General features: G+C 48.0%; 2 protein-coding genes and 1 non-coding gene across 4 annotated transcripts; 2 read left to right on the top strand and 1 right to left on the bottom strand.

Moving 5' to 3' along the window:
* Positions 1 to 31: 31 nt before the first annotated feature.
* On the bottom strand, positions 32 to 19,426 carry Gga3 (golgi associated, gamma adaptin ear containing, ARF binding protein 3). 2 transcript variants are annotated; one of them, XR_008721553.1, is made up of 18 exons: positions 19,255 to 19,426; positions 11,813 to 11,897; positions 11,647 to 11,722; positions 8,516 to 8,614; positions 7,428 to 7,551; positions 7,067 to 7,170; positions 6,672 to 6,752; positions 6,172 to 6,309; positions 4,985 to 5,066; positions 4,771 to 4,887; positions 4,239 to 4,484; positions 3,797 to 3,864; positions 3,208 to 3,530; positions 2,778 to 2,998; positions 2,123 to 2,292; positions 1,883 to 1,993; positions 866 to 1,657; positions 32 to 488 (listed from the first exon to the last, which is right to left on the bottom strand). XR_008721553.1 is itself a non-coding variant. In XM_055619388.1 (18 exons), exons 1-18 carry the CDS (start codon positions 19,292 to 19,294, stop codon positions 472 to 474), a joined length of 2,202 nt encoding a protein of 733 aa, XP_055475363.1. In that variant the 5' UTR covers positions 19,295 to 19,426; the 3' UTR covers positions 32 to 471. The 2 variants fall into 2 exon arrangements, 1 of the variants encoding a protein (XP_055475363.1); XM_055619388.1 differs by having other exon boundaries at positions 1,558 to 1,657.
* On the top strand, positions 16,750 to 16,854 carry LOC129685881 (U6 spliceosomal RNA). The gene has a single exon (XR_008721554.1). It is a non-coding gene; the product is annotated as a U6 spliceosomal RNA (small nuclear RNA).
* Positions 19,358 to 22,887, top strand: Mrps7 (mitochondrial ribosomal protein S7). Its single transcript, XM_055619393.1, has 5 exons — positions 19,358 to 19,654; positions 20,108 to 20,299; positions 20,411 to 20,474; positions 21,464 to 21,631; positions 22,372 to 22,887. Exons 1-5 carry the CDS (start codon positions 19,572 to 19,574, stop codon positions 22,591 to 22,593), a joined length of 729 nt encoding a protein of 242 aa, XP_055475368.1. The 5' UTR covers positions 19,358 to 19,571; the 3' UTR covers positions 22,594 to 22,887.

The raw sequence follows: 22,887 nt of genomic DNA, 5'->3' as shown, positions 1-22,887 counted from the left end.
CCTGTTGTGTTCTGTATTAAAGAATTCCAAGCAGGGTTAAAATAGTTTTATTTCACATGCAGCAAAACAAGGGCAGGAGGGTGGTACATCCAGTACAGCTGTTGGCCATTAAGTAGGTGACCTCAGTAATGAGCAACACTCATAATTTCGTGTTTAAAGATTAATGAAGGTATGCATTGACAGTAATAGCTATTCCATAGCTATTCCAAGGCTGAAGTAACCAGTTTCTGGAAAGCTCTTGGATTTATTCCATCATCAGTGAGAAGATTTTGACCTGTCCTAAGGAAAACTGTAAAACCTGCTAACTAAGGACAGTAGCTGGGAGGGCGGTCAGACGACCTCTAGCCAGAGCAAGGATGCTCCCAAGATGTAGGGGACCAGGGGATACAGTTGTGTCACCTTCCTTTTTCTCGAAGGCAGCAGACTTCCCTGTAGTCTTGAAAATCTCTGGCCTGGAGCAGCTGGGTCTTGCTAGCTGAGGCACAGCACTGTTGAAGCAATAGGGTCTGGTAATTCACTTCAAGCACAGCCCCTCACCTCAACCTCCAGACCCAACATGTTGCAAACAGTGCTCCTCTGTAGATGGGAAAAAGTGGGTATTTTGGTGCAGCACAAAGGGACAAAGTTTAGTGCAATGTGTGTGACCCTGAGACTTCCTGGGTCCAGCCATAGGTGCCACACCACATTCCATGTGGCAGGGAGAAGGAGTGACCAAAGCAGGAGGATGCAGAGTGGCGGGAGGTGTCTTCCCTTTAAAAGGGTTAAGGGGGACACAGCAGTTTATATCATGCCAAGCAAGAGGTAGTGAGTAGGATGGCCTATTCCCACTGCAGGAGGGTATGCCTTTCCCAGAAAGCCACAGTACCTGCTTGTGAGGGGAAACACTGGCACTTCCATCTTCCTTCCTATCCCTAGTTGAGGCTCTCGGGCCAAGTTCCCTGTCCTGCTGACATGTCCATAGGACACAACCTTCCACTGCCAGGACAAGCACATCACTCACTCAGCAGCCACTTCCGGGTGCTGTTGCCGAAGCCCACAGTGAAGACCACAGTACTCCAGATTTCTCACTCTGGGCCACTGCTGCCCACTTCAGGGCAGCAGCAGTGCTTGTTAGTAAAGAAGCATGGAACGCCAATGGGAGATATAGTCTCCCAACCCACGCCTCTTCAGGGTGTAAAGATGCAGTTCTTGAGGGGATTGGAGAGGTGCTCTTTAAGAGTCCTCTCCCTGGTATCAAGGGATGCCAGTAAAAAAGGGGAAAACCTACTCCACGTCCAGAGTCTACCACCCCAAGGCAGCCAGTGAAGCCACAAGCGACTCCCCACCCACACAGTACGGTCACTTCAAGTCACACAGGTAGGTAAAACAGGTCCATTTAGGGGCCCAGAAGAGATGATCAAAGCAGCAGCTTGGCTCCGACAGGGACACCCAGGACCCTGGTCCACACCAAGCTGTAAGCACTGCCCAGAGGGTACAGTGGCTGGACCCGCCAGAGCCTGTCTCAGGGCTGCCTGCTTCCAAGTGGAGATGACAGCATTTGCTAGGGTCATAGGTTACCCCACTGCTCCACAGGAGGAAACTGGTCCACTTCACCCAGCTCTGTGCTCAGCTGCTCCCCCAGAGCAAAGGTCAGTTTATACCGAAGCCGCACCTTCTCCTATAACGAGAGGGATGCAGGTGAGAGTCAAGCCAGGAATTCACTCTGCAGGACACTCTTCCCTGCCACTCTTTACTCTGCTGGGGGGATGGGACTGCTCAGTCCCTAAACGTGGCACGAGAGGGGTTAGTGCTACAGATCATGCCAAGACCAGACAGGCTCAGAGGTATTATTCCCTGTGGCGGTGGGACCCCAGGTGGGTATTGTGGATTCTCTCACGCTTACCTTCATTGGATTGGCCAGCAGCATGACCTGGGTGATGGCTGCTGGTGGCTGGATGGGACTAAATGGAGAAAGTTCTGTCCCAGAGGGTGGCTGCAACTTCACTTTCATTGACTAAAGAAAAAAAAAAAAATCCAAAAACTCCTTTGAGGAGGATGTTTCTCCAGGTGTCTCTCCACCTGCCACCTGTTAGCCACTGAAAAGTGGTCAACACAAGTTCAGAGATGAAGGAGACAAAGATACCTTGGGCACTGCGGCTTGCAGCACTATGCTCTTGACTGGCAGAGGAGCTGTATTCAGCATGGACACCACCACCACAAGCACATCAGGCCGTCCTGGGGGACACTCCTTAGCAAAGTGGAAGAGGATTCGGAAGCCATTTTTATCATAGGCTGTCACAGGAAGGGCACTGCCTGCAAGAATGACTTACATGAGTGAGTGTGACGGGAGAGCAAAGGCACTCCAAAGCCCCAGAGGTACTACTAAAGCCAAGGGGGATGTAGAGAGCCAGTGTGGCTGAACAGTGCTGCCCTGTGGAGTACTGGAGAGGCTCAAGGTTACACAGCTGCTGTAAGAAGCTGAGATAGGCTGGAGAGATGGCTTAAAAGCACTTGCCATTCTTGTGGAGGATCTAGGTTCCCAGAACCCACATCAGATGGCTCACAACTGCCTGGAAGTCCAGTTTCAGGTCTGACACCCTCTGACTGCTGTGGCACCTGTCACGCACATGCATACACCAAGGCGCACAAACATTCTTAAGTAATAAAAACACAATCTTGAAAAAAACGTTGACAAGCAGACCTTTAGCTGTAAGGGACCTCTGCATAGACAGAATCCACTGATCACATACCCTACAAATGCTATGGCTGTTGAGGCTGACCTGTCTTCCAGCACTTACTAGGCTTGATCGATTCCAGGGGTACATAGACATTGGCCAGGGAGAGCTCTGGGCCTCTCAGAGGGCTGCCTTGGGATTGAAAGGCTGGCGACTGGAAGAGAGGGCTTCCAGGCCCAGTGGAGAAGGGCAGGAGAGGCCTGGCTGGGGCAGAGGTGGGAAGCAATGGGGAGGCAGTGGCCCCAGAGGAGAAGCAAGAAACAGGTTTCACCAAGCCTGAAGTCCTGGGGAGAAGGAAGGACAGAAGGCAAATCAGAGACCAGGCTAGAACTGCTGGGCAACACCTCAACCAAGGCCAGTTCCTAGCTACACCAGGCCACCAGCTTCCAGCCTGATTAATGGGACCAAAAGGGACCCCCCCCCCCCATCCCCATTGCCTCCCTTTGGTTCTAACACTCCACCCTCAGCCACCCTCTCTTCTTCCATCCATTACACTTTGGCCTCTTCCAGAAGCTGATCAAGGGCATCTAGGTGGTGCGAGGTGCTGTCACCAAGTGCTGAGCTGTGGTACTCTGGGGCTGCAGGCTCAGCCTTTGGAACCGAGGCTGAGGCAGGTCCAGAAGAGAACATGAAGGAACCTGGGCTGGGAGCTGGTGCACTGGCTGGGACCACAGGAGCTGGGAAGGGAGCAGGCAGTGGAGCTTGGGACATACTTGAGGTAGAAACTGGGGGAGGGAGCAGGGATCCATCTGAGGGACAGCAGGCCGCAGGCATTGGCCTGGGGCTGAAAAAGTCCAGATCTGATGATGGTTCATTCTGTACAACAGAAACATCAGGTAAGCAAAACCTAGGAGGGGCTAGAGAAAGGGAGTTCATCACCCACCAGGCCCTTCTGAGATGCTCAGACCCACCTCAGAACTACGACCCACAAAACAACCCTTGGAGGCAGCTTGTCCCAGCTATAGTAGCTCATGCTCTAGAAAGTACAAGAAGCTTTCGCTCTAGCAAAGTGCAGCCAGGCACAGTCTAAGAAGGAATGGTCCTTGGGCACTTTGGTAACGTGGCCATTACTGTGCCTCTACCTGGAACAGGTGCCACTGACTATTTCCAGTTGACTCTTTGGGAGCAGTGGGGGCTGGGTCAGTCAGGCCTAAGAATACAAAAGAAAACTCAGTGAGAGGTGGCACTGGGCTGAGGCAACATCCTTTTCCCTCCCCCCCCAAGAATGGTCATTTAACAAGACAAGAGACATTACTTGATGAACGGGAAAGAAAAGTGTTCCCTTGCAGCTAGTTTGGGAAAGTAAACACACTTCCACCCAGTCACATGCATGATTGAAAGGCCTCCCAGAAACAGAGGAGCTGAGTTGCACCAAAGCCTATCATGTTTGCCCTAAAATCCACAGGAAGGTGGCCCTAGTAGCCTCCAGACAATGAGCTACGAGCTTTACTGATAACTCATCCTAGAGCCCATAGGCCCAGTGCACACAGGCCTGCCTTCCTCTAATGCCATGCTTGCACTTACCCAAGCAGAGCAGCTCCTCATCTAGCAAGGATAGGGCATTGCTCATGCTGTCAGGCCCTGGGGGAGCCTCAGCCTGACTGGATGAGCGGCTTCGTGGAGGTCCAGAGGTCTGGGGTGGTGGAGGGAGGATAGGAATGCCTGAGGCGGGTGGAGCAGATGCTGGGGCCGACACTGAGGATGAGCTGCTGGGGGTGTCCAATTCAGCAAGGTCGATGAGGGTGCCTTGGTTACTGCAGTGATCATTGCCTGGATGGGTCAACACAGAGGAACAAGAACATTAAGGGTGAATCTAGTGTCTGTGCAGCGGGAGGCAGGACCTGGGCACAACCACTAAGGCTCTAGCTTCTAGCCCAACTCAGTGGCATTTCTCCAGTGAAACTGAAAACCAGGCAGGCAGCGAAATCTCCATGCATACCCACTGGCCTCTGAGAAGTGAAGGATCACTTGAAATGCTTAGAATTCCCTCAGGCCCTGTGAGTTGCCACTTGTGGCTGGTCTGGAAGGTCCCAGATGGGGAATCAAAAGTATGTACCTTCAGAGTCAGGCATGGTTGAGGTGGTCACCTCACCGTTGATGATCTGCCCTTCAATAATTGCTTTATAAGAGTTGATGACCCTGGAGAGGTTGTCACTGGCCTGCAGGATGTCCCCTAGAACAAAAGAGATTCTTCATTGTGTGGGCCATGATAACGCTCACACAAATCCAAGTTTTTGACTCATCCTTGCCAGTCACTCCTTTATACTCACCCAAACTGTTGTCATTGTCTTCTGTCTCACTGGCTAGTTTAAATAAAGTACGTCTCTTGTTCTCACACCGATCAAAGAGCTCCTGAGAAAGACCCAGACATAAAAATCACAACTACAGAGGTCCTCAGAAGTCACCTGATTCAATGTTTATGCTCAGAAAATGGTGGGATGCCCCAACAGACCACAAACAATTCCTGGCAGGGTGAAGAGCAAAGCAGGCTTTGTGCTGTCAGCACCCACCAAACAACGTTGCCCGAGTCATCTGAATCAAATGAAAGTCCCTCAGATAATAGGTGAGGTGAGTCCCAGTCAGCTGATTCTGGGTGGTGTTCCTGTGGTGGAGGAAGCCTGTATGGCTCTGACCTACATCCTCTGCATCCATTTACGGTTATGGTGTTCTTATGTGATTCCTAACAGTGGGAGTAGGGGTTGTTTGACTCTTTTGCCTGCCTTTGGAACCCTTTTACTCCCAGTGGGTTGCCTCATCCAGCCTTGAAGTGAGAATATGTGCCTGGTCTTACTGTAGCTTGTTATGCCATATCTGGTTGATGTACCTGTTCTTCTCAGTGAGGAGGTGAAGAAGGTTAGATTTGGGGGAAAGGGAGGGTAGAGAGAAGAGACTGGAGGAGAAAGGAAATTGCAATAAGGATGTAATATATGAGAAGAATAAATAACAATAATTACAATAACAAGAAGAAAAAGATTTGTTTCTGAGAAGCCACAATGTCAACATCAGTGGCTCAGGAAGTCTCCCACCCAGGTCCCCCCAAAGCTTAAAGGCAGAGAGTAAGAGTGAACACCTAGGACATTATCTCACAGGCGGTGCTTGCACCAGGGGTGTTAGCTATATAGAACAAAGCTGTGGCCGCGCCTGGTGACACACGCCTTTAATCCCAGCGCTCAGGGAGGCAGAGGCCAGCCTGGTAGACTGAGTTTCAGCACAGTCAAGGCTACACAGAAACACTCTTGAAAAACCAGTCCAACCAAACAACCAACCAAAAACTGTACTACCCTTCACTCCCTCACTGCAGCACTTGTACCTGGGTGTTAGCTGTGTAAAATAAACACTGCTCCTTACCCCCTGCTGCCATGGACAAGCCCGCCAAAAACAAGCACGTCCTCACCTGGACAGGTTCCCACTTTGGGCACAGCACTATGAGCAGCGAGCTCAGCTCAGTGCAGCTCACCTTCATGAGCTCTTTGTCAGCCTCCGAGGAGTACTCCTGGCTGTAGTGAAGCAGCATCTCATGGAGCAGCTTCACGTTGTTGTTAACCTCCTCCAGCGTGTGCAGGCGCTTGGTGACCTTCTGGATGCGCGCCTCATCCTGCCTCAGCCAAGAGGGTGCAGGAAAAGCAAGTTCACCTGGCTCGTCTTTAACAACCAAGCAGGGCTCACTCCTGACCCAACAGCACAAGGGCAGAGGCCATGCCCAGATCTCTGCCTAGCATGTCTCCTAGGACTAAGCTTAAGCCCAAGGTGCTCTGTCACAGTGATACTGCCCATGTCCACTGCCCCACCCCCACTCTCCTGCTCTCTCCATAGGCAATCCAAGGCTCCTCCTACACTCGCTCCAGTTCAGGGTTGGTGCAGGGTGAACAAGACAGGCCTAAGATCTCTGGGGAAGGACTTCTGCTCTGTGGTCACATGCTTCTGAGCCCCACGCCCAGAGGACCAGGACCCACTCACTTCCTTCACCATGGACTTGATGAGTTTGTTGGCTTCTTGCAGGTCTTCTGGGTTCTTGCTTTTCAGTAGCTTGGCTAAAAGCTGGAAAAGGTATGTAAAATGAGGAAAGGCAGCATGTGTCCATCCACACTGTGCAGACCAGAAGAAATGGTAAGACCGAACAAGACCCCATTTCACGTTTGGTAGGGTGGCCCATGCCTACAGTAGCACCACTCAGGAGATGGAGGCAGGAAGATGTTGAGTTCAAGGTCAGCCTAGGCTAGAGTGAGATACTGCCTCAAAAATATCAAAAACAAAAAAGCACCCACCCTCCCCTTCATACACGCCCACGTGCATTCACCCTGCCACTGGCACCACTCATCTAAAGAACTCCAGGTCCAAGATTTGCACTTTACCTTGGATTTCTCCTCATCATCAAAAACAGGGTTTTTGGGTCGAGGTGGGGGAGAGGGGATCAGCGTTCTATCCATGGGAATAGGGGGGTCCGACTGCACTATGCCTGAGAGGAGACACAAATGGCAGAGCATGTGCTCAGCAACGGTCCTCTTGTCTTTCACACACCAAGGGCCAAATCCCTATAATGAGCAGGAAAAAGAGCAGGCTACTTTCACCTCAACTTACTAAAACACTAGCTGAGCCCTCATGACAAATCCATTCTATAGGAAGAGACCCTGCTATGACCCTGGAGACCCCCAGGATTCTTTGCCTTGACCGACATCCACTGCCCCTGGAGTTAACAGAGAAGTAAGCACATACCTTGTCTCTTCAACATATGGTAGGCATCTTTGATCTTTGCTTCTTCCGGCAAGGCCAGCGTCCAGCTAAAAAGCAACTCGATGACCTTAGTCTTCACCTTTTCAGACACCCTGTCTCCCAAGTACTAGAAGGTAAAATGAAGTAAGAGTCTAACATCTGAGACACCAAGAATGAATGACTTTCTTCATAGCGTGCTCCCCCACTCCAGTTCACAAGCCCTATTCAAACAAACCCAGCCGACCCGACTGTACAGTGTGTGATGGAGCAGGAGAGGGGAGTGACAGGGCCTGCAGTCAGAACAGGCCAAGACCTTATCCCTGTGCTTCCATGCAAAAGCTGCCTGAGACATGAAAAAAAAAAAAAAAAAAGAATAAGGGGCTGGAGAGATGGCTCAGGGGTTAAGAGCACTGGCTGTTCTTCCAAAGGTCCTGAGTTCAATTCCTAGCAACCATCTGGAATGAGACCTGATGCCCTCTTCTGGTGTGCATGCAGACAGAACATTGTACACATAATAAATAAATCTTGCAAGAGAACATTATGAAGATTTATTTTTATTTATGTATATGAGTGTCCACCATATATATGTGGGTGCCTTTAGAGGCCAGAGGTCAGAATTGGATCCCCTTGAAGCTGAAATTACAGGCAGTCATGGGCCATCTAACGTGGGTGCTGAGATCTGGACATGGGTCCTCTGGGACTGCAGCAAGTGCTCTTAACCACCAAGCCATGTCTCTAGCCCCATAGCCACATTCTCTTGGACTTTCTGAGAATGCCACCAGCATGAAAAATGAGTCCGTCCGCCTAGAGCTATTCGATAGACTCTGGCCATCAGAGCAAATAAGCAAAATCCTGCAGCTGATGTATGTTAGGAGCAGAGACCTATCTGCCTACACTCTCCCTGGACACACACAGCCACCTTTAGGCTGGGAGTCCATCTGCAGGCTGCTCAGCCCTCAGCCTGATCAGTCACTGGTACCCTGAAGAACCAGCTTTGCAAGTACAACACACAGAGAGAGGGCCATGCTAACTGAGCAGAAAAAACAGTACGAGAGATGGGAAGGGAACAGAAGAAATTGCCTCCAACTGACCTTCGGAGAGACGACTTTAATTAATTCATTCAGAAACCGGAACTTCCCCACTTCATTATGAAATCTCCTCCCACAGTTCTTCATACATGCCTCCAGCACCTGCAGCCACACAGAGAGAGGCAGTCCCAGATGGAGGCTATGGCACCTGAGACCTCTGGTCTCTACCAAGTATTAAGAAACCTGTCCCAGGTGAAGAGATTCACTAAGAGAAATGGTGCACTCCCTGGAGAATGAAGGTTGAGGCACAGAACAGCTCACCACAAACCCTTCTTTCCCTTTAGTAAAGACACTGTCTTAGAACCTTAGCAGGAAAACCAAGGTCCAAGGAGAAAGTTCCTCTGACTTCAAGAATGCTCGAGGATCCTTTCTACAAATTGACATTTTTTTGTGGGAGTAGGAGGCATTTAAATCTACTATCCTGTTTAGATAATGGGGCATTTCTCTTGCTTCCTTTTGTTTGCATGTTCCAGTGTTGCTGCGGAAGAGTAGGGCATTCTTCATTCAGCTTGTACATGGCAGTGTTTAGGTATGAGGGTGTGTGTATGCCAAGTTAACCTCAGGCATTCTTCCTCAGATAGAGGACCTTGTTTTGAGGCAGTGACTCTCACTGGCCTGGGACTCAATAATTACACTAGGCTGGCTGACCAATGAGACCCAGGGATCTGCCTTTCTTTGCCACCCAATTCTCGGGATTAAACTCAGGGCCTGAAACTTGCAGAGCACTTTACCAACTGAGTTGTCAGCCTAGCCTCTTGGCTTCCATCTCTGCTCTTCTGTTTGAAGCAGGCTGGTCTGCGCTCACTGAAATCTGCCTGCCGTGTCTACTAAGTGCTGGGATTAAAAGCTTATGATAACATGCCCAGTGGTTTTTCTTTAATACACACATACATAAGTAAAGAATTTTATGTATATAGGTGTTTGCCTGCCTGATATCTGTGTACAACATCGTACAGTGCTGGAGGAAGCCAGAAGAGCATGGGATGCCCTGAAACCCAAGTTAAGGATGGTTGTGAGCTTCTAATGGTTCCAGGAATTCCTCCATGTGAGCCCTGGGAACTGAACCCAGGTCTCCTGAAAGAACAGTCAGTGCTCTAACCACTGAGACATCCTCTCCAGCTCTCAGTAGCTTGTTTCTTTAAAGCTAGGAGTCTCATCTGCAGTTGGTGGATACTTTAGACTGGTCACTCTTTGCTGTAGGCCTGTCCTGTGCATTCAAGGACATTTAGCTAGACCACTGACTTCTACATTCTAGATGCCACGCTCACACCAGCCCTAACAATAAAAATATCTCAGACGCTATTGAATGTCCCCTGGAGACCAAAATTGCCCCTGCAAACCAGCCATGATGGCACATGCCTGTACTATTAACACTTTTAGAGGTAGAAGGAAATCGAGACATCTCAAGAAAATATCCAAATCAAACAAACAAATGCTTCGTTGCCTGTTGGTATAATGTTCTTATGGAATGTATACAATTTACTCTCGTTCATTCAAATGCTGACTTCTCTATTCCATTATCCAGTTTCAATCCAGACAGTGCGTTGTGATGTTTACTCTAAGCATCACCTGTTTCAAGTTTGTGTAAACATGCCATCATTTTTTCTCTGTATTTTCTTTTTTTTTTTTTTTCCCTTTTCCAGAGTTGAAGACTGAACCCAGGGCCCTGTGTTCTAGCAAGCACTCTAACACTGAGCTAAATCCTCAACCCCTTCTCTGTATTTTCATTTAAACAACTAGCCAATGCTGTGCAATGGAGAGAAAAAGGTGGGACATCCTGGTCCTAAGGGGAGGAGAAGGAAGTGAGGGGGAGGAGTCGGAGAGCAGAGATCGGGCAGGACAGGACTTGGAACCATGTGGAGAGATGAACTGGACCTAAGATATGACTAAAAGCAAGTGTAATGTTTGAAAATCTGAATGGGAGGAAGCTATTCGGGTTTGGAGGTTTAGGATGGAGTAATCATGCCCAGCATTGTGCTCTAGGTTAACTAAGTAAATCCTACTTTCTGTGTAGTGATTTGGGTATACAGCTGTTTAACTAAAAGATAAATCAATAATAAGTATTAATATTCAACAACAGCTGCCCTTAAAAATCACCATTTTAAAGGTCTTGACTCAGGCCTGGAGAAATGGTTCAGAGGTTAAGAGCACTGGTTGCTTTTCCAGAGGTCCTGAGTTCAATTAGCAGCAACCACATGGTGGTTCACAACCAACTAGAATGAGATCTGGTGCCCTCTTCTGGTGTGCAGGTGTGCATGCAGACAGAATATTGTATAGATGATACATAAACTTTTTAAAAACACAACAACAGCAACAAATACTAAATAAAATAAAGGTCTTGGCTCCATAGTGAAAGAGCAGTGTACCCGGGCCTCTAAGCACCATTGCTCTGCTGTGTCTCCAGGACCCAAAGGAGGGCAGGCTCAGAAAGGACCCCATTGTCCTCCAAACCTGGCTATTGTCTAGGGAAGCAAGGAAGCATCTGAAGGTTCCTCTCGCTCTGCCCGTTACTGTGACTATCAACGTAACACCCTCACTAGAATAGGCAGTATTTTCAGCTATAGAGCTGTATTTACCTCACTTTTCTTTGGCTGGCTGACTTTTTTTGTTGCTGCTTTGTTTTTCTGTTTGTTTGTTTTTTTTGAGAAAGGGTTTCTCTGGCTGTCCTAGAATTTGCTCTGTGGAGCAGGCTAGGCTCAAACTCACAGAGACCTGCCTGCCTCTGCCTCCCAACTGCTGAGATTAAAGGTGTGCACCACTTATGACTGGCTTTTATTGTTTTTTAGACAGGGTTTCTCTGTGCAGCCCTGACTTACATATCTGCCTGCCCCTGTCTGTGAATCACTGACTCTTAAGTGTCAAGACTACCTAAGTGTTGTTTGAGCCCTGCAATGAACTAAAGGTCCTGCCTCCGGGGTCCCTCCATCATCTGTGCAGCCTCTATGCTAGGTCTAGAGGCATGAATACTTGTGGACTAGCTAACTGACATGTTCTAGATATGGCAACCTGTATGAGGGACTCCACGGGACTTTGGGCGTGAACCTGACTACCACTGATAGCCTAATGTGTGTGTGTGAGGAAAGAACTGAGCAAGTGAGTACCCACTGCATTCATCTCTGACAGCAAAGACCTACCGTGAGGGCCTGGACCGCCTCCCATTCCTGTGGAGACTGGATCTTGTGGGCCAGGAGTCGGACAGCAATCTGGGGCCTGGTAGACAATCACACTACAGTCAGTCTGCAGATGGAGGGCCATCTGGCCAGCCTTCCTTGGTTCTTCCCCCCCCCCCCCCGGACTCACCCTTCAAGCTCTTTGTTGATCTGATCACAGAAGCCAATGATATATTCCCAATCTTCCTGGCGGTTGGAAGGGTTGGTAGCTTTATCTTGGAACAAAGCACAGAGGACAACTGTTAGAAAACCAACTCATAGCACAAGATTATCTTCACAAAATTTTTATTTTTATTTTATTTTTTTTGAGACAGGGTTTCTCTGTGTAGCCTTGGCTGTCCTGGACTCATAGACCAAGCTGGCCTCAAACTCATAGAGATCTGCCTGCCTCTGCCTCCCTGAGTGCTGGGATTACAGTCCGGCTATCTCCACAATTTTTAAACACCAAATTTTGCTTCTAAATTTGTTTCATAAGGAAACCTCCACAGTTCAGCCAGACAACAAAAATAATTTGCTCCTGCTTTTTGCCAAATATTTCTGGAAGTGGCAGTAAAAAAAAAAAAAAAAGAAAAAAAGAAAAGAAAAGAAAAAGAAAAAGAGAGAAGAAACCTCTCAGAGCAGATCGGGATCCAAAGGTCAAACATACACATGAATGACCACAGTTCTCACTGACACCTTCACACACGTGAGCATCTCACTATACAGCCCCTGCTGATAAACTGGTCTGGGTTCTCAGCAGGAGCAATGACCAGCAAGTGTCTCCCGAGAAGCTGAAGACAGGCCAAAACAGGTCAAAATTAAACCAAAAATGAGTAATTTCTATAGGCCCTTCACAAAGATTTCAAGACCTAATCTTAATTCTTCAAAGACTTCTGAAATTGCATAGGACCCACTACAAATGCATTCGGCATTCTACTAATCTGTGGAGCCTCCCCCTGCATAGACAGAACTCTGACTCACACATTCAGCACCCTCAGGTTTAATGGCCTTCAATGAATGATCAAGTACAAACAAATGTGAGAGCATCCTGAGGGTCGTGGACGTTCTAGAACTGCAGCACTAAATACAAAGCCCAGTAACACTAGGTCTGGCCCTCTCCCTGCTACTCTGGCACCTGTGCAAAAAGATGGCCAGCTGAGGGGGGTGAAATGGCTTTTGGTCTCCGATGTAAATCCAAATTATGCTACTTGCTGTTCAGGGCTTCAGGCTCAGACAAAGAGAAGCCTGAGCTGTAATGCACATCTTATTCAAACAGCCTCAACCCTCTGAGGTGACAGACTTTCTAACATTACATGGGCTAATACCCAGAGTTTCTGGATTTTGGTTCTAAATGTGGTTTTTTTTTTTACATTTATTTATTTGAGGGTCGGGTGGGGCTCAAGTGCTGTGAAATGTGGAAGTCAGAGGACAACCTAAAAGGATTTCCTTTTGTCATGGAGTTCTGAAAAATCTAACTTAGACTTGGTGGCAAGCATCTTTACTGGCTGAGCTAACTCACCTCCACCCCCTCTCAGGTCCTCATACTATAGCCCAGGCTGGTCTTCAACTCACAATGATCCTCCAATCTTAGCATCTCAAGCACTAAAAATTGTAGGCATGCATCAGCACCCCAAGCCGTGTTTTCTTAACTTTAAAAATCACTATTTGGCTAGGCAGTGGCAATGCAGCTTTTAATCCCAGCACTCCGAAGGCAGAGGCAGGTGGATCCCTGTGAGTTTGAGGCCACCTTGGTCTACAAAGCAAATCCAGGACAGCCAAGGTTATACAGAGAAACCTTGTCTTCAAAAACCAAAGAAGCAGAAAACAAATAACAAATAAACAAAAAACAGCCTGTAATCTCAACAACGTGGGAAGCTGAAGGAGAATTTCAAGTACAAGGCCCACTTGTCTCAAAGTAAAAAGTGAAGAGCTGAGAGGGCCTACCTGGCACATAGAGGTCCTCGTTTCAATTCCCAGTAACACCCACAAGTTTGTAACTTGTTTTTTTTTAATATATATAAATTTTTATTTTTTATATTAATTACAGTTTATTTACTTTGTATAGTTTGTTAACTTATATTTAGAGGAAAAGAAATGTGGCCAGGGTTCTTTGTTTTGAGACAGGGTCTTGTGCAGCCCAGGCTAGACTCAAACCAACTATGTAGCCAAGGATGATCCTGACTCCTGATGCTCCTGCTGCAGTCTCTAAGTGCTAAATTATAGATATGTGCCATCGAAGTGGTTGTTCTCAATTCTGAAAGGTAATTAGCAAGGCCTTCCAAATGACAAGGACAAAGAGTAGGGATTGAGCTGAGCAGTGATGGGGAGTGAAGCAAAGGCAGGCGATGACTGAGTGAGACAGAGGCAGGTGAATATATCAGTTCAAGGCTAGCCTGGTCTTCAGAGTGAGTTCTAGGACAGCCAACGCTACACAGAGAAGCCCTGTTTCGAAAAAACAAACAAAACAAAATAACAGCAACAAAAAAGAAAGATTCTTTTATTCTTTTATTTGTTAAGAAATGGTTGGCCTCAGGGAGGCAGAGGCAGGCAGATTACTTTGAGTTCGAGTACAGCCTGGTCTATAACATGAGTCTAGGACAGCCAGGGCAACAGAGAAACCCTGTCTCACAAAAACAAAGAGAAAATGAAAGAAATGGTTGGTGATCCTACACCAATCACCAGACAATGACTAGCCATCACTAGATAAAACCAGGGTCTCCCTGCCCAAGTACTAACTCTCAGGTGTCAGCTTGGCTTTGCTGTCCTAATCCCTATCATTTGAGATGCTTCAAGTCTTCACATGATACCAAGAAGCTAGATCCATGCCCAATGCTTCTATCTTTAAGCTTCACAAAATTTGCACTGTGGACCAAGGGAAAGCCATCTTCCCAACAGAGTGTCATAGGGACTCTTTCACAAAGCAATGGTCTACAAAGGAAACTTCCTTCCCAGGCCCATTCAGCTTCTTACAGCACTGCCGCTTCCCAGAGCGCTCCACCTACTTTTTACTTATGTGCCTCACAGGGCACAAAATGCCCTGAGCAACATGGTGCCACTTCCCAGTGCCTACAGCTCACACGACACCATTACCCACAGCAACTCCAACTACTGAGGTGGTGCTAGGTGGCTCTAGCTCTCCAAGTGCCCACCACTTCCACCCACTCCATATTCTCCCTCATCTAGCACAGGTAACAATGGAGTTCTCTCCTGCAAAGTTGGCCTTGAACCACCTATTTGGGTCTTGCTCTTACTCACGGTTTTCTATTTTGGGGTCTCTGGTAAAAGCCTCAATCTTTGCTGCTTTCATCCCTCCAGATTTCCTGCTCTCCTTTTCAATGTAAGTACCGCTAACCTCGACTCCCACAGGATATCTTACTATAGGAATGAAAATCATCAGCCTTGACTACTCCACATGGCTTGGGCTTCTCTCAGGAAGCCAAGTTGCACACAGCAATGACATAAAAAAAGGCACTGGAGGAGCTACAGACAAAGCACAAAACACAGACAAGCCAGAAGCTGTGTTTCTATGTGAGCATGTGAGAAAGAAATCAGCACAGGCAAGTGTATAATTTTGTTACTTTAATACAAAAATAGGACCAAGAACCCATCACTTCCCGTTACTGACTTCCCTATTTCTATACATAGTGCCACTATTCAAAAGTGCCCTGGTATCCACACACAGGCACCCATGTCTAAAACCCTACTGTTTTTTTGTTTTGTTTTTTGTTATTGCTGCTGCTTGTTTGGTTTGTTTTTTTTCAAGATTGTTTTCTCTGCATAGCCTTGGCTGTCCTAGACTCGATTTGTAGACTACGCTGGCCTCAAACTCAGAGATCCTCCTGCCTCTGCCTCCCTGAGTGTTGGTATTACAGGCATATGCCACCTCACCCAGCTGAAACTCTACTGTTGATTCCTTTTCCTTACCCATTCCTGACAGTTTTGGAGTTGCTTCCTCCCCATGCTCCTTTTAAAATTTTTTATCACATTTTTACTTATTGCATATGTGGGAAGGAGGTGGGAGGGGCTATGTGTGGCATGTCACAAGTGTGACGGTCAAATGACAACTTGTGGAAGTTGGTTCTCTTTCCACTATGTGGTTCCCCAGGATCAAACTCAGGTTCTAAGGCAAGTGTCCTTACCTGCTGACGCATCTCATGGCCTCTGGAGTCATGTTCCTAATCAATGTTTTCTTATATCTTTCTCATTCCTGCCCCTTCTAACTCACTGGACCCCTCTTCTCTTACATTGTGTCATACAAGACATCTGACTTGGGGCACATGAATGCCACAGCACACATGGGGAGGTCAGAGGACCACTTTATAGACTTGGTTCTCCAACCACATTACAAGGCTGTAGTGGCTGAACTCAAGTGTAGCTAGGCTGGCACAGGAACCATCTTTATTCACTGAGCCATTTTACCTATGCTGGTTTTTGTTTGTTGTTTTTTTTTTTTTTTTTTAAAAAAAAAAAAAAAAAAAAAAAACAGTCTCACTCTGTAACCTTACTGGCAACAATTCTTTATGTATCCCAGCTGGAATTTGGGGAGAGCCTCCTGCCTGACCCTTCAAAAGCTAGAAAACAGATGTTAGCCACCAGACCTGGCTTGTTGTCATTATTCTAAGTAAAAGTTAGGATGGTTTCATCAGGTATAAGAGGAATAGGAGTCTTCTGTCAATATTTAAAACACTGCAGGCAGGAATTTCCAACGTGTCAGAATGTGGGCCTACTTTTCAGCTTAGCTCCCCCTATACTCCTAGAGTTGTTAACTGATGTGCTCTATATGTCACCACCCAGCATTCTTGTAGCCGTTTCACATTTCTTAAGGCCTAGCTTGATGCTGTCTTCTCATTCTGTCTTAGGTCATTCTCCACTTCGCCTTCTCTGATTACCAAAAGAAACCTGCATTTAGTACTTACGGCTCCCAGTTAGAAAAATCTTCAACACTTCAATTTCTATCTATTCTCACATCACATGGATTGAACTAAAGGCAAAGACGGCTTGATTTTCCTGGGCCTTTCTGTTTTACTTCCATTTTTGTAAGGCTAGCATAGAACCCAGTGTTTAAACTGATTAAACTTCATTCTTCTTGTGTTCACTTTGGCAGCACATACACTAAAATTGGAATGATACAAAAGATTAGCATGGTCCCTCAGGAAGGATGATTTGCAAATTTGTGAAATGTTCCTCGCCACCCACTCCCTTTTTGAGCCAGGGTTTCACTGTGTAGCCCTGGCTGTCCTGCAACTCACTCTATAGACCAGGCTACCCTTGAACTCAGAGATTCACCTGCCTCTACCTTCTGGGTGCTGGAATTAAAGGCATTCACCACTATGCCCAGCTAACATAAACTTCTCACAATACTCCACATAGCAGTGGCTTCCTAAACACTAGCTGTATGTGCCAAGCAGGACCTGAGAGACGGCTGAAGTCATCAAGAGATGGTTTGTGAGGAAGAAAAATCTGAGATGGGCTTGAAACATGTAATGAGCAAAGGGGAGTAGAGCTTCAGTGTTAATAAGAACAACATGTGCTGGTGGAGAAAGATCAGAAGGCTACCAAGAAAAAGACAGGGGATGGCTAGGGGCAGATTAGATGGACAGGAGAGGCTACTGCAGTAATTCAGGCAAACCAAGGATTGCACTGACTGGTTCATATTGGTACAAGTCTCACCATTCAGTCAGAAGAACTGGAAAAAGGTGCACATCTGAAATTACAGCAGTTGGGAGATAGAGAAGGAAGATCAGGAGTTCAAGGCCAGTCTCAGCTTCATAGCAAGTCTGAGGACAGCCTGGGCTTCCTGAGACCCTGTCTCACAAAAAGAAATAAATCAACCTTACTAAGTACAGCTTAAGTCATTTAAACTACTCCAATTTTCCTGCCACTATCTATGCAGTGAACCAATTCTACTCTGGCTATTACCCAGCTGCTCGGTAATGTCTTCTGTGTATTGTGGCAACAGAACCTATTTTGCAGGTGGAATACTTGGTCTAAAATGTTATTTATTTTCATCTCTCAAGAATGGGATTTGGGGGCCAGAAAAGATGACTCAGTGGTTAAGAGCAATTGGCTGCTCGTCCAGAGGACCTGTGTTCAATTCCCAGAACCCACATGGCCGCTCACAACTGTCTGTAACTTCAGTTCCAGGAGATTTAACACCCTCATATAAACATACATGCAGTCAAAACACCAACACACACAAAAAGAGTCCAGAATACCCAAGGCTATACAGAAAAACCTTATCTCCAAAAAACAAAACAAACAAAAAGAATGGGATCCGAAGTAAAGTGTAGTGGCCCACACTTTTAGTCTTAGTACTCAGGAAGCAGAGGCAGGAGGATCTCTGTGAATTCAAGGCCAGCCTGGTCCACACAGAGTTTCAGGACAGCTGATGCTCTAAAATGAACTCTAACCGCGTTTTTACTTTGGGAGACAGGGTCTCACTGTTTGCCTCATTTTGCATTGAACGCACCTGCAGACCAGGCAGGCCCTGCCTCATCACCCAGGACAGTTGGGACTGCTGACTGTGCGGTAAAATCATTTACCCCCCGTAAATGATTTTAAGCAACGTCTGGAACCCAGTACTGAGCACTCCTCGGAAAACTGTTCCAAATAGGGAGATGGCTCTGTGGCTTGCAGACTTCGCACACGTAATCTTACTTTTCTTCTCTTTGGGGATGTAGCTCCCCTTTAAGCCTAATTTCAATCTCCTGAAGAGCATTTCTTAAGGAAGACCACAGGCAACTGGAAGGCCACGGTCAAGACAACCAAGAGGCTGGAGACTGTCCTCACCTCCACACAAGGCTCTATGCAGGCATCTTATTTAATTTCTGTCTCCATTTAAGGGGCTACCCTTTAGTAAAGTTAACTTATTAACCCTCAGTAAAGTGTAAGTAACCAGCCTTGTTAATCCGTACTAAGCACAAACTGCCTGCTAATGTTAAACCTTATTCCTTCATAGCAATGTAAATTAGTAATGATAACAACACATGCTACAGCAACAACTACACCCTGCTCTTTGTTTTACGCAAAAGCGGGTTATCTAGCTGTGTGTTTCCCTTCAATACATAATTCAGCAAGCCATGTGGTACTCTGTTCCCTGTAGTCCTCTTTAGAAAATAATTCTCCCTTCAAGCATCCTCACTGAGAAAGGCGGGCACATCGCGTCCAGGGTCACTATCTAGAAGCTACCAGCTATGCGTGTACGGGTGGCAGCACTCAACACTCGCAGAGGGACCAGTCCAAATCCAGAGCTTTCCCATTCACGGGGCTTTCGGGCGTAAGGTCCCACAGCACAGGCGGGGGGGCAATCCCACGTCAACCTCCCCAGCACGCCTGCCTGGCAGCCCGAAGAACTCGGCTGTCGCTTTCCCGGGCCTGTTGGACCTCCAGCTGCAGGTGTCGTCCGCGGGAGCTTGGGGACGCGCAGCCGGGAAGGGGCCCTGCTCGCGAAGGGGTGTGAACGCGGGGCGCTCGCGCCGAGGCGAGGCGACGTCGGGTGCCGACTGCCACACGCCGCTGCCGCCGCCTGTGCCGAAGTGGGGAGAAGGGCGGCCCGCGGTTGGAGGTAGGGTAGAAGTGACCCTGGATACTCACTCAGCCAGGACTCCAGGCTCTCCCCTTCCGCCTCCGCCATATTGCAGCCACCCGGTCCGGCCCAGCGCCCTCAAACCTCGCGAGATTCTGCGCGAGACGGCCGGGGGCGGGGCCTGCACGGGGGCCTGACAGCTGCTGTCAACAGGCGCGCCAGACTGTGTAGGATGCCGAGAGGACGAGCATGTTTTCTTGCTTCTTCCTCGGAGGGAAACACTGACGTAAAAGCCACTCTTTTGTAAACTGTGCAGTTTTTCACTTGTATCCTGTCACTCAGGCGCGCTGTGGGCAGCCCTCTGAGGTCCTTGTAGCCGGCCAAGATGGCTGCCCCCGCACTGCACGCAGCGTGTCGGTGGTCGGGGCTGGCTCTGGGAGTGAGGCGTGCTGTCTGGAACCTTCCAGGGTGAGAAGGCAACTGGTAGCGGGGAGCACCGCTCGGGCCTTTACGGGAGTACCTGGGGAAAGTAAAGGAGCCGCAGACAAGCCGCGCTGAGTCCTGGAGCGGGAGAGCACATACTCGGGGCCAGATTGAGGGCTCAGTAGCTTGCCCCTTGCTTGACAGCTTAGGCTGATCTAGACTGGTTCTGTCCCGAGATTTCAGAACTAGAAGTGCCTAGGCGATTGGAGGAGAGCTGATTCAGTAGCGTTTGCAAAGGAACACGTTTTAGTAGCCAATGTCGGAGAGGGCTTCTTACCTTTTGGGACAAGAGTCACAACTACTGCTGGTCCCAGCCCTACTGTCCCTCGTCAGCGTGATGGCAAACAGGCTTATTGTTAAGTCAAGCTTATTCACTTGTGGAGTCACAAGTTCATTTGTGGAGTTCTCTTGTCTGCTTCCTCCTTTCCCCACTCCCAGGATAACGCAAGTGAGGTGTGGCCGCTATGCCCCTCAATTCAGGGATCCCTTGGTTGATAAAGAATCTTACCGTAAGCCAGTAGCAGAACTCACTAAAGAGGAGAAATATGAGCAGGAACTCAAGAAAACCCAGCTCTTCAAAGCTGCCGCCGCGACTGAAACGAGCTCAGTGTTTGCCGACCCTGTCATCAGGTGAGGTTGCAAATGCTCTTCTGTGGGCTGGAAACAGCCCTAAGAAGGTTTCTGCTGAGGGGCCCGTGATACAGCCTTGGAAAGCTAAACATGTTGTTTTTCTCCATGAAGCAAATTCACCAACATGATGATGAAAGGAGGCAACAAAGTACTGGCCAGATCCCTCATGGCCCAGGTAAACCTGGTTTTTCCACTTTTGCTTCCCTCCTCCCCCTTTCTGGCATTGTTCTGTGTCCGGTTTTTCCACCTTAGCATCAAAACTAGAGGTTTCTGTACCTGTCATTAAGTTTTATTTCCAAGATCTGGGAGTGGTGGTGCTCACCTCAAATCCCATCACCGGAGAGGCCAGGATGAGGAGACAACAGGTTGCTTTGATCTCAGCACTCAAGAGGCACAGACAAGGCAGATCTCTGATGAGGTTCAAGGCCAGCCTGCTCTACAAAGTGAGTTTAAAAGAAGCAGAGTCAGGAAGAGCTCTTGAGTTGGAGATCAGGCTGGTCAACAACTAGTTCCACACCAGCCAGAGCTACGTACAATCACCCAGAAGTTTACCATTGTGCCCACACTTAAAAAAAAAAAATGCTTGTGGGGCTGGAGAGATGGCTCAGAGGTTAAGAGCACTGCTTGATCTTCCAGAGGTCCTCAGTTCAATCCCCAGCAACTACATGGTGGCTCATGACCATCTATAATGAAAATTGGTACCCTCTTCTGGCATTCAGGTATACATGCAGGCAGAATATTATGTACATAATGAATCTTTTAAAAAAAAAATGCTTGGCTGGACAGTGGTGGTGAACACTTTTAATCTCAGTACTTGGGAAGCAGAAGCAGGTGGATCTGAGTTCAAGGGCAGCCCTGAAGAGCTAGTTTTAAGGACAGCCAGGGAAAACCTGTCTTGAAAAAACAAAAAAAGAAAAAAAAAAGTCTCAGCCTGTTCTTTGTGTCAAAGCCTAGCAAAGCAGGAGGAACCTAAACTCTTGGTTTTCCTAAAAGAGGGTATCATGGAGTACAGTCTAGCCTAAACACTGTTGTGTGCCTGAGGATAACCTTGAACTCTTGATTCTCCTGTCTCCAGCTTCCAGGTGGCAGTCACAGGTGTGCCCACACTCCAGGCTGAATTGGGTAAACTCTTAGGGCCTGAGCAGCCTCTCCCTCTCTTTGCAGACTCTGGAAGCCGTGAAAAGGAAGCAGTTTGAGAAGTACCGTGCTGCCTCTGCAGAGGAACAAGCCACCATTGAACGTAACCCCTATAAGATCTTCCATGAGGCACTGAAAAACTGTGAGCCCATAATTGGGTTGGTGCCAATCCTCAAAGGGGGCCGTTTCTACCAGGTGAGTGGGCAGTAAAGCAGGCAGCCTACATGTAAAACAGGTTGGGGGAGTGAGGGTCTAGAGTTGGGCCAAGTGTAAAAATCCGTAGAGATGGGACTGTCAGGATCCCCTTGTCTGAGGTCCACAGTGTAAAGGCCATAGGCAGCAGATGGAAGGGCAGAGAATAACTTGTCCAGTGTCCCGTGGGGCCTAAGGTATGAACTCTTGGTAAAGGACTCTGGTTACTCGCCATTGTCTAGAATAGTACTTGACCCATGACCACTCATTATTGAACTGGACTAGCCACCCTATCACAGCATATAAATTACATTGCTATATTAGGTTATTTTCTCCTTTAGTATCAGCTCCTAAGACTAGGGGAGTTTTTTCTTTGTGTCTTTGGTGGAGGCACAGTACCTGGCATGCAGAGGGGCCAAGCAAATGGTTCTTGTACAGAAAGTTGTATTTTTAGGCACTCTTGATCTGAAGTAGCTGGCTTGGCCCAAGGAGCAGGATTTTCCCAATTGGTGTTTTTGTTGACTTGGCGAAACTTTCTCTTAGGAAGCAAAGTGCTTAATGAATATTTTCAAAGTGAATGTTCCTTAGTCACAGATGTCACTTAGAGGAAGGAAAGTCTAAGAGGCGGGTTTCTGTTCTCAGGGCCCATCCCAGGAATATTCCAGAGAAAGTACGTGGTAACCTCTGGGAGCTGGTAGCCCTCACACTGTCAGGCCAGCTCAGCTTTAGCTTGTCTCGCCCAGGTCCCTTCGCCTCTATCTGAACGACGGCGCCGATTCATGGCCATGAAGTGGATGATCACAGAGTGCCGAGAGAATAAGCCACGCCGGACACTGATGCCAGAGAAGCTGTCCCATGAGCTGCTGGAGGCTTTTCATAACAGGGGTCCCGTGATCAAGAGGAAATATAACCTGCATAAGGTGGCGGAGTCCAACCGAGCCCTGGCCCACTACCGCTGGTGGTAGCAGGAGAGGAGAGGTGGAGAAGACCAGGACACACCGCCATAAAAACTACCTAAGGGCTGCAGAGAAGGCTCAGTAGTTAAGAGCACTGCTTGCTCTTTCCAGAGGACCTGGTTTGATTCCCAGCAGCTACATGGAGGCAGTTTCATAACTAACTTTCCTAACTCTGGTTCCAGAGACTTGGACACCTTCTTCTGAGCACTGTGGGCACCAGGCATGCACGTGGTGTACAGTCACACATGGAGGCAGCACCCACACACACACTAGTAACAATAATAAAGTGATGGCAAAAAGAAA

The sequence above is a fragment of the Psammomys obesus genome, unplaced genomic scaffold, assembly GCF_907164565.1.
Source record: "Psammomys obesus unplaced genomic scaffold, mPsaObe1.curated_primary_1811, whole genome shotgun sequence".
In the NCBI taxonomy this organism is placed as follows: Eukaryota; Metazoa; Chordata; class Mammalia; order Rodentia; family Muridae; genus Psammomys; species Psammomys obesus.
Note: the sequence above shows the minus strand (reverse complement) of the source record. Positions and strands in the feature narration are given on the sequence as shown.

Coding starts and splice junctions, on each gene's coding strand:
- Gga3 (XM_055619388.1), bottom strand. CDS start 19,294: ATGGCGGAGGCGGAAGGGGAGAGCCTGGAGTCCTGGCTGA. Junction 7,552..8,515: donor TTAAAGTCGTCTCTCCGAAG/GTCAGTTGGAGG, acceptor TTTACCTTCTAG/TACTTGGGAGACAGGGTGTC. Junction 6,753..7,066: donor ATGATGAGGAGAAATCCAAG/GTAAAGTGCAAA, acceptor TACCTTTTCCAG/CTTTTAGCCAAGCTACTGAA.
- Mrps7 (XM_055619393.1), top strand. CDS start 19,572: ATGGCTGCCCCCGCACTGCACGCAGCGTGTCGGTGGTCGGGGCTGGCT. Junction 20,475..21,463: donor CCAGATCCCTCATGGCCCAG/GTAAACCTGGTT, acceptor CTCTCTTTGCAG/ACTCTGGAAGCCGTGAAAAG. Junction 21,632..22,371: donor AAGGGGGCCGTTTCTACCAG/GTGAGTGGGCAG, acceptor TGTCTCGCCCAG/GTCCCTTCGCCTCTATCTGA.